This window comes from Cynocephalus volans, chromosome 10 (assembly GCF_027409185.1).
Source record: "Cynocephalus volans isolate mCynVol1 chromosome 10, mCynVol1.pri, whole genome shotgun sequence".
NCBI lineage: Eukaryota > Metazoa > Chordata > Mammalia > Dermoptera > Cynocephalidae > Cynocephalus > Cynocephalus volans.
Genome location: NC_084469.1, coordinates 56,999,265 through 57,013,549, shown reverse-complemented (window position 1 = coordinate 57,013,549; position 14,285 = coordinate 56,999,265). Strand labels below are relative to the sequence as shown.

The following is a 14,285-nucleotide window of genomic DNA, read 5'->3' as shown; positions in this document are numbered from 1 at the left end:
CGGGATAAACATGTTAGACCATAAAACAAGTCTCAACAAAAGCAAAAGAATTGCTCTCTGCTCTCCACCACATGAGGATATCATGAGAAGTCAGCAGTCTGCAACCTGGAATTGGACCCTCTGTAGAACCAACTATGCTGGCACCCTGATCTCAGACTTCCAGTTTCCAGAACTAATATGTTAAGGGACTTCCTTCAAGATGGCAGAATGGACGGTCCCCAGCATCACTCTCTCCCACAAATCAACCAATTTACAACTATAAAAAAGCAATGACAGCCAAGCTGGGGCCTCTAGAGCTCAGGGGAAGAGGAGGAGAGATCTATGGAGTGCATGAAGGTGAGAGAAGCCATGATGGGAGAAAGAAAAAACTGCTCTGACCATTTCGAATCCCAGCCACTTCTAGGCTGGAGCTGCTGAGCACACAGAGCAGGAGCCAGCAAAAGCCACAGCTGTGCCCTTCGGATGAAGTCACTTGGAAGCAGGGGAGAAGAGGGCCTTGGTGGCCCTCAGGACAGCAAGACCACTAATAGGGTTCCCATGGACCCACACAGGAGTGAGGAGCCATAACAACTAAAAAAAAGGAGCCACGGGGCCGGCCCGTGGCTCACTCGGGAGAGTGTGGTGCTGATAACACCAAGGCCACGGGTTCAGATCCCATGTAGGGATGGCCGATTAGCTCACTGGTTGAGCCTGGTGCTGACAACACCAAGTCAAGGGTTAAGATCCCCTTACCAGTCATTTTTTTTTTAAAAAGGAGCCACTCAGACAGTGAATCATCACAAGGGACTGGAGCACAGCCCGTTCCGTGGGAAGTGTTTAGAGCACAGGCGGTAGGGAAGACAGGCCCACCAGGGGAACACTGGGGCACAGGAAGGACAGTTGATCTGCACCCCAATCAGTGCAGGGCCAGAGGAGACTGGTTAGGAATATAGAATTGCATGGGGTGCAGTTTGATGTAAAGACTCAGGCCCAGACAAGAGTTTCTACACAACCAAAGTGCACCAGATCTTACTAGACCCACAAGTACTTATAAAGTCAACAATTAAAACCTGAGATGCCCAAAAAGCCTTCCCTAGGGAATCAGCAGCAAAGCAGAGATTTAGCTCAACCAAAGAGCTCAAATACTGGTCCCCACAGGAAGTTTCCCCATTTTAGAAGTAAGCAAAGGACAACAAATTAGTTCCAGTGCAGAATTTAAGTGGTGGAAACAGCAAATAATCCAACACAGAACCGAAAGAAAAACAAAGTACCCGCAGCCAGAGACAAAGTTTGATATTAACTAGTAAAGGTCTCATTTCACCAAAGAACACCTATAACACCTAGAAGGACCGGAAGTCCCCTGGACTACCAAGCCAGAAAGTGGGGAGGGCTGGGGGCCTCTGACATGCCCCCCGACACACACAACCACCCCAGCAATGACCACGAGCCACTACAGGAAGTGCCCCAGGCTCTCCTGGGCCAGGGCGGTGAGGGGCCAAGGGCCTCGGCCATGCCCCCAACACATGCAACCAGCCCAGCGACAACCACCAAGCCACCACAGGAAGCCTCCTGGTCTCCCCTGTGGGAAAAGGGGGGTACCACAGGCCTCAATCCTGCCCCTCCTCCTTCCTCCTCCTTCCATCCCATTTCCTTCCCTGTTCCCTTCTCCCCCACTCCCAACTGCTCCACAACATCATAGAATGTAAAAAAAATAATAACATTAATAAAAAAAAAGCAGCAAAAGAACTGAAAACATATAAAGTATATTCTCCACCTTCATGTAATGATATTAGAAATCAATAACAGAAGGAAATTTAGGAAAATAACAAATATGTGGAAATACACTCCTAAATAACCAACAGGTCAAAGAAGGAAAATTAAAAAATATTTTGAGATGAATGTAAATAAAAACACAACATACTAAAACTTATGGGATATGGAGAAAGCCATGCTTAGAGGTAAGTTTCCCGGGGGTGAACACAAACTTAAAAAAATGTATATCAAATCAATAACCTTGCCTACCACCTTAAGAAACTAGAAAAGGAAGAGGAAACTAAACGCAAATCAAACAGAAGGGAAGAAATAACGAAGATCAAAATGGAAGTAAGTGAGAATAGGAAAACAATATAGAAGACCATCAAAACCAAGTTGGTTCTTTGAAAAGATCAAGAAATTTGGCAAACCTTTAGCTACAGTGACCAAGAAAAAAAAGAGAAAAGACAAATTAATAAAATCCAAAGTGAAAGAAAGAACACCACTACCAATCTTACAAAATTATAAAGCAATACTATGAACAATCATATGCCAACAAATTAGACAACCTAGAAAAAATGAATATAGATGTAGAAAAACACAAACTACCAAAAGTGACTCAAGAATAGAAAATATGAACAGATAGGGAAATTGAATTAGTAAAACTTAGTAATGCAATATATAAAAAGAACTATACAACCATGATTGAGCAGAATTAATCTTAGGAATGCAACATTGGTTCAACCTAAGAAAATTGAGCAATAAAAAAAAGAAAAGAAAGCAATATATATAATACACTATACATCAGCAGAATAAAGGCAAAAGTCACATGATCTCAATAGACGCAGGAAAAACATCTGATAAAATCCAACATCTTTTCATGATAAAACTAACCAAAATCTAGGAATAAAGGGGAATTTCCTCAACCTGACAAAGGGCATCTATGAAAACCCATAACTAATATCTTACTAAATGGTAAAGTACTAAAAACTTTCCCCCTAAGATCAGAAACAAGCCAAGGAAGCCCACTCTTTGCACTTCTACTCAACATCGTAGGACTGGCTGGTTAGCTCAGTTAGTTAGAGCGCAGCCTTAATACACCAAGGCCGTGAGTACAGATCCCCGTATTAGCCAGCTGCCAAAAAAACCAAAAAAACCACACATTGTTTTAGAGGTTCTAGCCAGGGCAATTATGCAAGAAAATGAAATAAAAGGCATCCAGAATGGAAAAGAAGAACTAAAAATGCATCTGTTTGCAGACATGCAGACATACACACCCACACACTATAATAGCTAATAAACAAGCTCAGGAAGGTTATAAGATACAAGATTGGTACACAAAAACCGATGGTATATTCTATACACTAAGAGTGAACTATATGAAAATGAAATTAAGAAAACAATTCCATCTCCAATGTCAGCAAAAAAGAATAAAATATTTAGGAATAATTTAACCAAAGAAATGTAAAACTTTTACACCGAAAATTACAAAACATCACTGAAGAAAGTTAGAGAAGACCTAAATAAATGGAAAGACAATCCATGCTCATAGATTGGAGGATTTAATATTGTTAAAATCGCAGTATTCCTTAAGCTGATCTACAGATTCAATGCAATACCAAATTCCAGCAGTTTTTGTGCAGAAACTAACAAGCAGATCCTTAAATTCATATGGAAATGCAAGGGACCCAGAATAGCCAAAACAATCTGAAAAAAGAAGAAAGTTGGAGAATTCATACTTCCTGCATTTTACCCTTTAAAAAGTGAATTTTCTGACGTGAATTAAATCTCAATTTTTAAAAAAGCAACCAGTTTTTTTCAGCATTGGTTGTGACAGTGAAAAATGGAAACAACCTAAATGTCCAACAACAGATTTTTTAAATATATCATGATCTAGCCAATTGATTACACTAACCTAAAAAGTGTGAAGCAGCTCTATTTGATATGACATGAAAAGATGTCCAAGAGAAAATTTTTTTTAAAAGATGTCCAAGAGATAGCGTCAAGCAAAAAGACATTCATTTCAATAGCCCCAAAATAGTCAACGTATACATTTATTCATAACCAAGCTATGTCTGTATCATGAAATCTTACCCACTTAAAAAGAATGTAGTCACCCTCTAAGTGCAGTAGGCAGCACGTCAGTCTCATAAAAAGAATGATATAGAACTCTATAGTAACATGCATAGCTTTCTAAAAACCCAATGGCAAGGTAAAAGGGAAAAAAAATGTTCAATGCTATTTTACTTATGATAGTAAAAAACTAAAAAAAAAAAGTAAAGGCCAGCCTGTGGCACACTCGGGAGAGTGTGGTGCTGATAACACCAAGGCCATGGGTTTGGATCCTATATAGGGATGGCCGGTTCACTCACTGGCTGAGCATGGTGCTGACAACACCAAGCCAAGGGTTAAGATCCCCTTACTGGTCATCTTTTTAAAAAAAAACGCATTCTTGGGGTAATGGGTAAAAAAAAAAAACAGTATATTTACTGCTCATACAAAGACAATTACAGTATTGAAAAAAGGCTGGCTACAGAATGGTATACATATATAATACCATTTTGTTTACAAAAAATAAAGACACCTATCATTCAACAAGCATAAAAGATGATCTGTAAAGACACACAAACCAATAGTAGTGGCTTCTGAAAAAATGGGACTCTCGTATGGAGATATCTAGGTTTTTACAATATACATGTACTACTTTGGTCATTAAAAACAAAAACAATAATCAAAGTCATAATTCAAATGAGTTTACTAGAATTTTACCCCAGGACACAATGTAAGGGTATGATTGAACACGTTTAAAAGCATGATTTGTAGTGCTGATAGCACCCAGGTGAAGGGTTCAGATCCCTGTACTAGCCAGCAGCCAAAAATAAATATATAAATAAATAAATAAAAATAAAATCGTGATTTGGGCTGGCCAGTTAGCTCAATTGCTTAGCATAGTGCTGATAACAACAACAAAGTCCACAGTTTCATCCCTGTACCAGCCAGCTGCCCCTTGCCCCCCAAAAATGTTTGATAAAATCTTGATTTGCAAATCCTGCAACCGTCTGTCTGCTTGGCCCCACTGGCACACACTGACTGCTTTGGCAGGTAAAAGCAACAGACTTAGCCTAACATGGATCATGTTAAGTGAGAAAACTACCAGGCAGCACACAGTTATTAGCTTCACAAATTTTGAGAACACCCTTTGTAGGGTTTTCCTCATTCCAAAATTGCCAATTACGCTTTTAACAATAACTAAGTTTACTGAACACAAGCTGCAGGACAAATCCTGGCCGAGAGCTTGACATACCCAAAGCTGTTTAATCCTAATGATGCTGAGGGGCAAGCAAGGGTCCCAAAGAGGGGAAGTGGCTTAATCAAGGTCACACAGCTAGGAGGAAGAAAGGGCAGGGTTCAAATCCTGACAATCTCAAGAAAAATCCAGGTCCTTAACACAGGATTTGCTTCATACCTGCCTTGCATGCAGTGGCATTACATCACATTTCATGTGCTGTAAATGAGCCCTCAAGGGGCAGCAACCAACTCAGGCAGGGTCAACACTGACTGTATCCTCAGCATCTCCCAGTGCCGGGACTGGCACAAAGGAGGGGCTTAGTGAATGCTTGATGACTATGTGAGTGAGAGAAGGAAGGAATTTTCCTCTGGACAGGACTGTTCCCTAACAGACCTAGCCACACTGCCCTATCCTGGGGACTCCTTCCTCAAGAATAAGAGAGTGACAGCTGCCCAACTCATTCTCATGCAGAAAAGATGCAGGAAATTAGCTGACTGACTTCCAAAGGGCTACAGGGACTGCACACCCTGCCAGAAATGCAGAAAACAAAGACAATACCTCTGTCAGGGCACAGAAGAACCTTTCGATTCAGGCAGTGGTCCTGCTCTAGCTGAAGCAGCTCACTCAGCAGGCAGCTCTGCTCAGCACAAAGAGTACCTGGTGCCCTTGTAGCCTACAACGTCCTTTCCTCTAGGTTCTTCCCTGTCTCTCACCCCCAAGCTGCCTGCCTACTGGACTTACCGTGTCTGTAAACTGGTAGGCAATGAACTTGCGCATCAAGGAAATGGCTGTGGCCCGTTCCTCCCCAATCTGGAAGAAGAGAGGCAGATGTGAGAGAGATGACATGATAGAGCACAGGACACAGGAAAGGAGGCAGAAGACAGTGGCAAGACAGGCAGAGGCAGCAGGCAAGAAAAAAGTAGGAGAGAGCCAGGAACAAAAGAGATGGAGAGATATAAAGACAGAGGAGTGGAAAGCAAGAAAGACAGAGGGAGAGATGGATGAAGAGGCAGAGTCAGAAGGACCAAGAGACTGACAGGCTAAGGAGACCTAGGACAGACAGATATACAGTTCTCCCCAACAAGGCAGCCTCCCTCATTCTCCCCACCCCCACAAAGCTCCAAGGCCAGAGCACACACCTTACACTTGACAGTCCACAGATTAGGATCCCTAGACAGCAAAGAAAAAGGAAGCCCTTTAGTAAAACTGCTTCCTCATCAAGAAACAGACATATCCCATGGCCATCCTTCTTCCTCTACACCTACACCCCAACTCTCTCCCTTTCCTACCCTTCTATGAATAAGCAGAAGGAAAGAGAGAGAAAGCACCAACTTGCTCTCCCCAACCCTGTCATCCACCATTCTGTCTGTGTGACTCTGTCCTGACTTATTTCAGGGAGTGACCCATGTAGGCACCATCACCCCATACATGATTTGCACCTCAGCCCTCCTGTCCCAAGCCCCTTACTTGACTCCCGGGAGCAGCTGCTGCTGAGTGATGTCATCTGAGAGCTCATCCGATCCTCCATATACCCTGGAGAGAAAAGGGCAGTTGGGAAGGAGGGGTGGAGGTCTGTCAGACCCCTGCCCCTACCTGTTTAGGGACCACCTGCTCCTCACCCCCCATCTGCCCCTGCCACGCCCTTACGTCTCTCCCACAGACGACTTGGCATATTTCTTCATGTAATACTCGCCCAGTTCTTCTTCTCGCTGGTCCCTGGAGTGGGAGGGCAAAAGCACACATGAATCGAAGGTTGAGGAGAGCAAGTGGCTGACCTGTCTCCAAATCTCCCCATGGGAGCCGGTCCCACCACATTTCCCCTCCCAGCTCACCTCCAGAGGTTCTGTAGGCGGCGTGCCCCAGAACGGTCTTCATCCAGGACAACATTATCGATATTGGAGGCTGAAAAACAATGGGTAGATGGGGTGAGTACAGGTAGTTGCAGAGCAGGGGCCTGGAGAAAGTGGTGGGGCTGGGGGGCCAGGGTTTGGCCCTAGGGCAAGAAGACATCTCGCTGAGAAAAATCCAACCCCTCACCCCCCTATTCTGTCCTATTCGGCAAGCTACTTCTCATCAAAAAGACTTGAGGAAGGGACCCTACAATCCCCTATCTCAGTCACTGTCCAAACACACCCAGAACTCCATCCCACCCCACACATCCCTGCCACCCACAAATGCTCAGTCACATACAGAAACACATACACATTTCCCCAGGCCAACATCGATGGAGACCTGGCCCCAGAACTCCCTGACCCTGGACCCTACATGAGTCTGAGCCCCCAGGGCCAGACAGGGACTGGGGGTGAGGGCAGGGTACCACAAGAAGGAGGAAATGTCAGGATACGGGAGAAGGATCGGGGAATCACACTTTTCAGGTTCTTACCTTCAATCTCTTCTACTTGGAGGAAGAGGAGGTGGTGGTGGTGGTGGTGGTGGTAGTGGTGGTGGTGAGCGAGGGCAGACAAAGTATGAGCCAAATTATAGCAGCAAAATCAACCAATGGGTTGGGGGAAGGGGAAGGGAGGGACACAGGAAGGTCGAAAATCAAAAGTAAAGGCCAGGCACCAGGTGGTTGGGGAGAAGCCGAAATGTATGAGGTGCACAGAACGGAAAATAACAGGGAAGAGGGGGCACTGGCCCAGGAAGTGGGGGGGGGTACCTTGGGACAGAGCCCACCCACCTACAACCCCAGAAGGGATTCACTGGGGCCCTGGGATCCCAGGGTCCTCTCCCCACCACACCCACCACCCCATAACCCCTGCCCCCCACTCATGGGCCTAAAAGGAAAAGGGTGGGGAGCTGGTCTCTCTGGCAAGGACAGAAAGAAGCAAGGTGAGGAGGGTGGGGGTTGGGGTAGCGCAGGACATGGGATTGGGGGAACGGGCTCTGATGACCCTGTCGGCCACACCCCAACCAGTGGTCTTACGGAGGCAGGGCCCACACACACCTTTCTCTAGGATGTCCTCTGCTCCATCTTCCCACTGGTCCTCGTCCTCATACTCATCATCCACATCTGAAAATGGAAGGGGCAAGGTGATCTTATGACAACAGCTCCCAGGAAACAAAGCATCTCCTCTGGGAGATGGGCACTACAAATCCCCACCTTACAGACCAGGACACTGAGGCTCTGACCAGCAAGGCCACACCACAGAGCTGGTATAAGCAGCAGGGTCAGGTGTCACGTGCAGATCCACCTGGCTCTAAAAGTCATCCCATCCTCCACCCCACCTACATATCCCTTTAAAAAATAAGATCAAAGTAAGCAAGCAGAAGAGTTCCCTCCCAATTACCGGGGAAGAATGGCAGGTAGGTTTTTTAAAGACAGGGCTCATGGTTCACTGGTTTCATTATTCTCTCACATTTACAACAGCTAACACTCACTGAGAGGATGCTACGTGCCCTGCCCTGTTCTGAAGATTTGACGTGAGTCCTCCCTGAATTCCCCCAGCAACCCTGAGGGAGGAAACATCACTGTTCCTACTTTACAGTAAGGGCTCTGAGGCCCAGAGAGATTCCGGGAGTTGCCTAGAGATTCTCAGCTGGTACCTAAGAGCAGTCTGGCTCCAGGGTCTGTGCACTTAACTTTTCACTATGTTGCATACACTCTTTTGTATGTATCAAACATCGCACTAAAAACATGAACAATAAGGATACATACACATAATGAAAAACTCCAAAATGTACAGTGGATGTCAGCGTACAGTAAGTCTCCCTCCCCTCCCATTTCTAACCCCCAGTATCTCATTCCCCTTTCCCACAGGCAGCTCTGTGATCAGTTTCTTGTCCAGAGATAATCCGTGCATATATTAGAAATTCATATAAGCTGCCTGCCACCATGTTCCCCCCACATTCCTCCATCTCAACACTACTATTATCTTGGAGCTCTTCCACAGCTGCAAATGCCTCATACGCTATCTGCCCCATAATTCATTTAACCAAGCCCTTATCATCAATGGACATTTTTTTCTTTTTTTTAAAAAGATGACCGGTAAGGGGATCTTAATCCTTGACTTGGTGTTATCAGCACCACACTCTCCCGAGTGAGACACAGGCCAGCCCCATCAATGGACATTTAGGTCACAAACTTTTTGCAACTGCAAATGGGGCTGCAAAAAACATCCTTATTCTCATGGCTTTATGCACCCATGCAAGTTTAATTGTAAGGTGAATTCCTAAAAATAAATTGCTGGGTCGAAGGTACCTCCATGTTAAATACTAACAGACACTGCCACATAGCTTCCATACAGGCGGTACCCAATGACATTCCCACCACCAGCATATGGGTGTCCCTAGTGGCCCATACCTTTGTCACACAGTATGTTATCCATTCTTTTCATGTGGGACCACATGCTAGCTAAGACCTTTTCTCTAAGCAAGAATCTCTCCCCCTCAGCCTTTGTGGAAAGGGCCAAAGCTTTCCCAGACCCAGGAATACACAGAGCACCTCCTGTCCCTCACTCCCTGTGACAATAAACCCGTTTTCCTCTCAGGCAAAAGGGTCCCAAGAAAACGGAGGATCATATCCTAAGTCACACCTTTCCACAGGTGTGGAAAACAAGCATGCTCACATATCATCAGAGCATCAACTAGTGTGACCTTTTCAGGGGCCAATATTTGGCCAAAGATATCAGAAAGCTTTAAAATATATATATATATATATATATATATATGCATGTCCTTTGCCCAGCAATTTGACTTACCCGGATTTACCCTGTGGAACAGAGGTTTTTAATCTGGGGAGTATGTGTTAGATAAAAAAATAAAATAAAATAAAATAAAAAAACTACATCTTTTATTTTCACTAATCTCTAATTGAAATTTACCATTTATGTCAATTATGTACAATGGCAACAAACCACAGCAGTGTTAGCAGTGACATCTGCTCTTTTCACAGCACATCATAGCTACAAATATCTCAAAGTATCATTCACACTCATTGCTACTTGAAAATTAGATTATCAGACCCTCCACTTGTTACTTAAATGTGTTAATATAGAAATACATGTATAGAATGGCTGGTTAGTTTAGCTGGTTAGTGTCCATTGTTGTAACACCAAGGTCAAGGGTTCAGATTCCCGTACCAGCCATCCAAGAAACCAAAAAACAAACAAAAATATGAAAAAAGAACATTATAATGCATGTATATCTTTCTTTTTTTTGTGTGGCTGTTCGGTATGAAGATACAAACCTTTGACCTTGGTGTTACAACACCATGCTCTTACCAAATGAGCTAACCCACCAGCCCTTCTTTTCTAACATTTTTATAACTATATTTCAATATAATTGTTTTCTTTGGAATCTCATGTGTTTTGCTTCATGCATGTCAGAATGTGACCCTGCGAAGGGGTCCTGAGGCTTCCTTCACCAGACTGCAAAAGAAGCCACAGCACAAAAACGGTTAAGAACATTGGTCTAGATAATAACTTGACATATGTGTGTCTAAATACATATGAAGATGTTCGTGGCAGTGCTGCATGGAAATACTAAGAGAGGCAAACAACTTCAGTGTTCAACAAGAGACTGACTAAATAAAACATATCACAGAATGGAGCACTCACTATGCAGCCGTCGGAAAAAGCAGATATTTCAGTGATGACGATGATGATAGGAGCCAACATTTACTGAGCACTCAGATGCCAGAAGTTTTTCAGAAAAACTTCTTTACACACATAACTCATTTAACCTAAGCTATCTGTATTACACCCATCCCTACAACTGCTGAATGAAAAAAGCCACTTACAGAACAGTAGATATAATGTGGGCCCATAAAACCTAAATAAATAACAACCTTGTTTTCTGAGGACTTACTCTGGGCTGGGCATTAGATACACTTTGGGTTGCCATCAACTTGACTGCTTTATAGGCATGGTCCCCTGAATCCTTAAAATATCCCTACTGAAATAGAAAGAACTGTTTGTGTCCCACATGTGTAGAGGGAGAAAGAGGCTCAGAGATACATTAGCAATGTGTCCAGAGCCACATAGAGAAAACAGCGGAGCCAAGCCAGAAGAGACCCAAGTCTGTAGGCCTTTACCATTTTGTCCTGTTAGCTACTTCTAGGTCCTCTGAGTTTTTCATTACAAGCACAAACTAATCTCAGGGGGGGGGTTTTGTTGTTTTTTTTTAATGATGACCGGTAAGGGGATCTTAACCCTTAACTTGGTGTGGTCAGCACCACATTCACCCAGTGAGCCACAGGCCGGCCCTAGTCTCAGTTTTTAAAGGAATCATAACGGTATTATGATTGTATATTTTAAAAGAATCTATCTTTTAGGAGTACTTACAGAAATATTTTAGGGCAAAATTATGCATTTGGGATTTGCTTTCAATATCATCCAGCAGTGGGTGGGAGTGAGGAGGAATATGCAAAATAAATTTGGTACTTAGTTGCTATCTGTTGAAGCTAAGTGATGGTACATGGGGGGTTGATATATTCTCTTACACCTGACTGTGCTTGAAATTTACCAAAAGAAAAATATTTTTTTTAAAAGTACATCCAGGGCCGACCCCGTGGCTTGCTCGGGAGAGTGCGGCGCTGGGAGTGCAGCAGAGCTCCCACCGCAGGTTCGGATCCTATATGGGGATGGCTCACTGGCTGAGCGTGGTGCGGCCGGTCACAAAAAAGACAAAAAAACAAACAAACAAACAAAAAAAAGTACATCCAAAGGTCCAGCCCATGGGTCACTCGGGAGAGTGTGGTGCTGATGACACCAAAGCCACGGTTTAGGATCCCTATATAGGGATGGCCAGTTAGCTCACTCGGGAGAGTGTGGTGCTGACAACACCAAGTCAAGGGTTAAGATCCCCTTACCGGTCATCTTTGAAAAAAAAAAAGTACATTCAAGAAATGAAACTGAAGGTGGAAGTCCAGCCTCTGCTCAGTGCTCGCCCCTTCCCTTTGACGTACCAGCCTCATCCAGAATGAAGCCACCATGGCGGGGTTTCTTGGGGGGCCGGTCATCATCTTCCTCCTCCTCTTCCTCATCATATTCCTCCTCCTCTTCTTCCTCCTCTTCTTCCTCAGGCTCCTCTTCCTTCTCACTGCCTGCTGCACTCCGCCGCTCTTCCTCTACCTGCAGGGGTCAGGCGGAATTCAGGTGCCAGGGTTCTACTACCCCAAAATCCAGAAAACTAGCGCCCCACCTCAGACCTGCCTGGCCAATCACAGCCCCCTTGGCTCTGTGTCCATCCATGCCCTTCCACTCCAGCCAGACTTCTCTGTTTATCATCCTGTCTCAGTGAACGTCACCACCATCCTCCCAGCCACCTAACCAATAAATACCTGGGAGGTGACTCAGACCTCCCCATCCCCCCTGCCCAAGACCTCCTTGCTCATCTTCCACTTGGCCCTTAAGTGTTACAGCTTGATGAGGCTGGACCTTGGCCCTGTCTCTTTCCACTCTACAACTCCCGCGAGCCATCTTATCCACTCCCTTGGCCATGGTGGATATGTCTATGACAATGACTCCCATTGCTGTTTCCAGACCACACTGCTCACCAAGGTCACTGGCCATCCTTTGTTGCTAATTCTGCAGACATTTTGTAGCATCTAAAGGATATTCCAGCAGCATCTGGCACCACTGACAACACCCTCCCTATGGAAATGCTCCTCCTGTGGCTTCTGCCACGTCATCTCTCCTGGTTTTTGTGGGGCTTTTCGATGGTTGGCTGGTCTCTCCTGGTTTTTCTCCAACCTCTAGTTGTTCCTCCTCAGGCTACTCTGCTCACCCCTAAAGGCTCACTTCAACCACCAGGACTCAGGCCAGGGCCCACTTTGCTTCTCCCTCCACACACTCTCTGCCTAGCCATTTCATCTTCCATGGCCTATACAGACAACACCCTCATCTGCCTCTAGTACCCCACTTTTTTCCAGAACTAGAGGCCCCACATGCCAGCAGCCTCCTGCATGCCTCCCCCAAATATCCTCTGAGCCCTTCACACCCATCATGTCCTAAACTGACCTCAGTGTCTTCCCACAGACCTGTGCCAACATCTCTAGCTCCCATCAGGCACCAAATCCTTGTCCTTTCTGCCCATGAACATCATTTCTCTAATCTGTCCCTTTTCCCATCCCAAATCCCCTAGTCTATCTAGAACAGGACATTGCCCTCTAATAGCTGGATCCTCGCCCTAGCCTCCTCCCTGGTCTCAGCCTCTAATCCCTCTTTCCATATCAGTCACAAAATTAGTTGATCCACACCAAACAGCATTTCCCAAACTTCAGTCTTTAATTCATTAACTTCATGACTTCTTCCGTGTCACCACTACTGCAACACTTTTACCTAATATTCCTTTTCTCTCTCTCTCTCTTTTTTTTCTTTTTTTCTTTTTGGCAGTATGGGGATCCAAACCCATGACCTTGGTGTTATAAGCCTGCACTCTAACCAACTGAGCTAACTGGCCAACCTCTAAAATTTTCTTTAAATCTACTCACATTTTCACTTAGAAGAGAAACATTTCTGTTTTGAAATGTTTCATAATTAAAAACATTTTGACAGTTTGCTTGTCATAAATAGAAAGTAACCATAAAGATAAAAGCAAAACAGTGTTACTAAGTCCCAGCAAGATACTATTGCCTCCTGCAGGCTCTAAGCCTCAGGTTTGTTTTCCCTGATAAATACAGAGACTAGCAAAATTTCAGAGAGGTGTTTAAGACACAGTAGAACCAAAATGAAACTTTCTCTACAACCCAATCAAAAGATAGGACACATAATTGAAAAGGAAATAACTTTCTTACTAAACGAGTCAGCATAGCTTAAGATCTTGTTTTTATTCCACCTAAAAGCACTTCTCATCACCTCTGACCTGGAACACATCCTATGGTCTTGAGAAACTATGATCTAAAACATGAATTCGACAATTTGGTCCCCTGCATGGCTCTTCAGCCAGCCTGACTAGAAGCATACTCTGAGCCCACTGCCTCTCCCTCTTTTCCCACCTTCCAGGGCTCCCCCTCCCAAATACCAGGTCTCGGCTGCACTGACCTACTTATACCATGCTCCCCTAGCGCTGGCCATCATCCAAGCTGGTCCTCTACATAAAAAGCCATCCTCTGCCTCCCACTCATACTTCAGTCAAAATACTCCCTCCTCCAGGCAGCCATCCCCATCCCTCTCCCCCAGGCAAAGTCTGGCACATCCTCTGAGCTCACAACCCTCTGGGTTCCCTCAATCACAGCCTGACTACTGTGACTCCCCAAGAGCAGGGCCCAGGCTACCTGAGGCACCACTAGGTCCCCCAACATCACCCAGCCCAGGGTTGGGCA

The 14,285-nt window shown here is 44.8% G+C and overlaps 1 protein-coding gene across 1 annotated transcript in view; it reads right to left on the bottom strand.

The window, feature by feature from the left end:
* Positions 1–14,285, bottom strand: part of SUPT5H (SPT5 homolog, DSIF elongation factor subunit) — a 36,678-nt gene that overhangs the window by 13,468 nt on the left and 8,925 nt on the right. The window contains exons 4-11 of the mRNA XM_063111179.1: positions 11,928–12,093; positions 7,968–8,033; positions 7,404–7,415; positions 6,853–6,922; positions 6,668–6,736; positions 6,488–6,553; positions 6,160–6,190; positions 5,762–5,830 (exon numbers count right to left, since the gene is read on the bottom strand). Of these exons, the coding sequence (XP_062967249.1) occupies positions 5,762–5,830; positions 6,160–6,190; positions 6,488–6,553; positions 6,668–6,736; positions 6,853–6,922; positions 7,404–7,415; positions 7,968–8,033; positions 11,928–12,093 (549 nt within the window). The remainder of the gene's footprint in view (positions 1–5,761; positions 5,831–6,159; positions 6,191–6,487; positions 6,554–6,667; positions 6,737–6,852; positions 6,923–7,403; positions 7,416–7,967; positions 8,034–11,927; positions 12,094–14,285) is intronic.